General features: G+C 25.0%; 1 protein-coding gene across 1 annotated transcript in view; it reads left to right on the forward strand.

Moving 5' to 3' along the window:
• Positions 1-382: 382 nt before the first annotated feature.
• LOC108749377 (aminopeptidase N-like) overlaps positions 383-1457 on the forward strand; it is a gene marked incomplete at its 3' end in the record, with an annotated part of 11204 nt that continues 10129 nt past the window's right edge. The window contains 1 exon segment of the mRNA XM_018488024.1: positions 383-825. Coding sequence (XP_018343526.1) covers positions 383-825 — 443 coding nt within the window.

The raw sequence follows: 1457 nt of genomic DNA on the forward strand, positions 1-1457 counted from the left end.
AATGTATTGATTGCAAAAGATACTATTTTAAATAAAATAAATTTTTTAACGTCTTTTTTATTTTATGATTTTTACTTCAAAATGACTTATGGGCTTATGAATTGCATTATTATGTTATAACATATAATATAATATATAATATAACATAACAATTGATCATTATATTATTTTAAAAGCCATTTCCAAATTAACATTTAGGCATTAAAAATAATCTGTTATCATTATTTGTTACTAAGTTGAAAAAGTAACTAGCAATTATTATTAATTGCCATTCTAGAAGTTAATTATTGAAAACAACTCGTTACTTTTTAATATCAAAACAATGCCAATAATATTGAATAAAACCAAAATTGAGCATTTGTGAATATCATTTGACAGGTGGATGCTTGCGACACAATTTCATCCAATTGGCGCTCGACAAGTATTTCCATGTTTTGATGACCCAGGATTAAAGGCAACTTTTAACATTTCTATAAAACATTTTAGTAATTATATGGCACTGTCGAATATGCCAGCACGAAATATAACTAGAGTTAGTCAAATCATGACATGGACATACTTTAAAGAAACTCCCGTAATGTCCACTTATCTTGTGGCGATTATACTGGCCGAATTTCCTAACACTCCTGTCAAAGAAATAAACTTTAGATATCTTACACTACAATCAAAACTCAATACAGAATTCGCACAAAGTGTTATCGAGAAAATAACTTTATATCTTGAATCTAAATGGGTGTGTTTCCAAAAGCTTCCGAAAGTGGATCATGTTGCAATACCAAATCTTCTACGCGATGGCGTGGAGTATTGGGGACTTATTTTTTATAGGTAATTAATATAATTAAAAAGAAAAATATTAAACATTAAGATACTGCATCCAAAATTATTAACATTATTAATATTAATGCCGTTCATTATTTGCTTAATTATAGAACGCAAAAGTACATAACGTATATTTTTTTATTCAATTTAATTACTTATTAATTCAATTTAAATGAATGTTAGTTCAACATCTTAACACTCGGAACTGTAAGGCGCTTCGTATTTAAAGTTTGTATATTTTTTTATTTATTAATTTCAGGAGAGACTATAGTACCTAATGTATCAGGAAAATTACTTTATAAGTTATTTATAAGTTAGTTTTTAAGGTACCTTATATGTGTTTGTTATAGAAATTATAGAACAATAGTAATACAAAATTGGAGCAAATAATAAAAAATACGATATAAAAAAATATTCGAATTGATTTTACTAAATTTCTATAATAAAAAGTAATTTATAAGTAATTTGTCAAGTAACTTTTCCAACCCTGTATAATACATTATATAATCTTATAATGACTTTTTGACAGAGAATATGCATAACATTGTTCTACGTTGAGAAAAAAAATATATTTATATACATTTTATTATATTTATAAAATATTTTATTAATCCTTCATGCTTTATATTGAAAATATC

This window comes from Trachymyrmex septentrionalis, unplaced genomic scaffold, assembly GCF_001594115.1.
Source record: "Trachymyrmex septentrionalis isolate Tsep2-gDNA-1 unplaced genomic scaffold, Tsep1.0 scaffold29, whole genome shotgun sequence".
Classification (NCBI taxonomy): Eukaryota; Metazoa; Arthropoda; class Insecta; order Hymenoptera; family Formicidae; genus Trachymyrmex; species Trachymyrmex septentrionalis.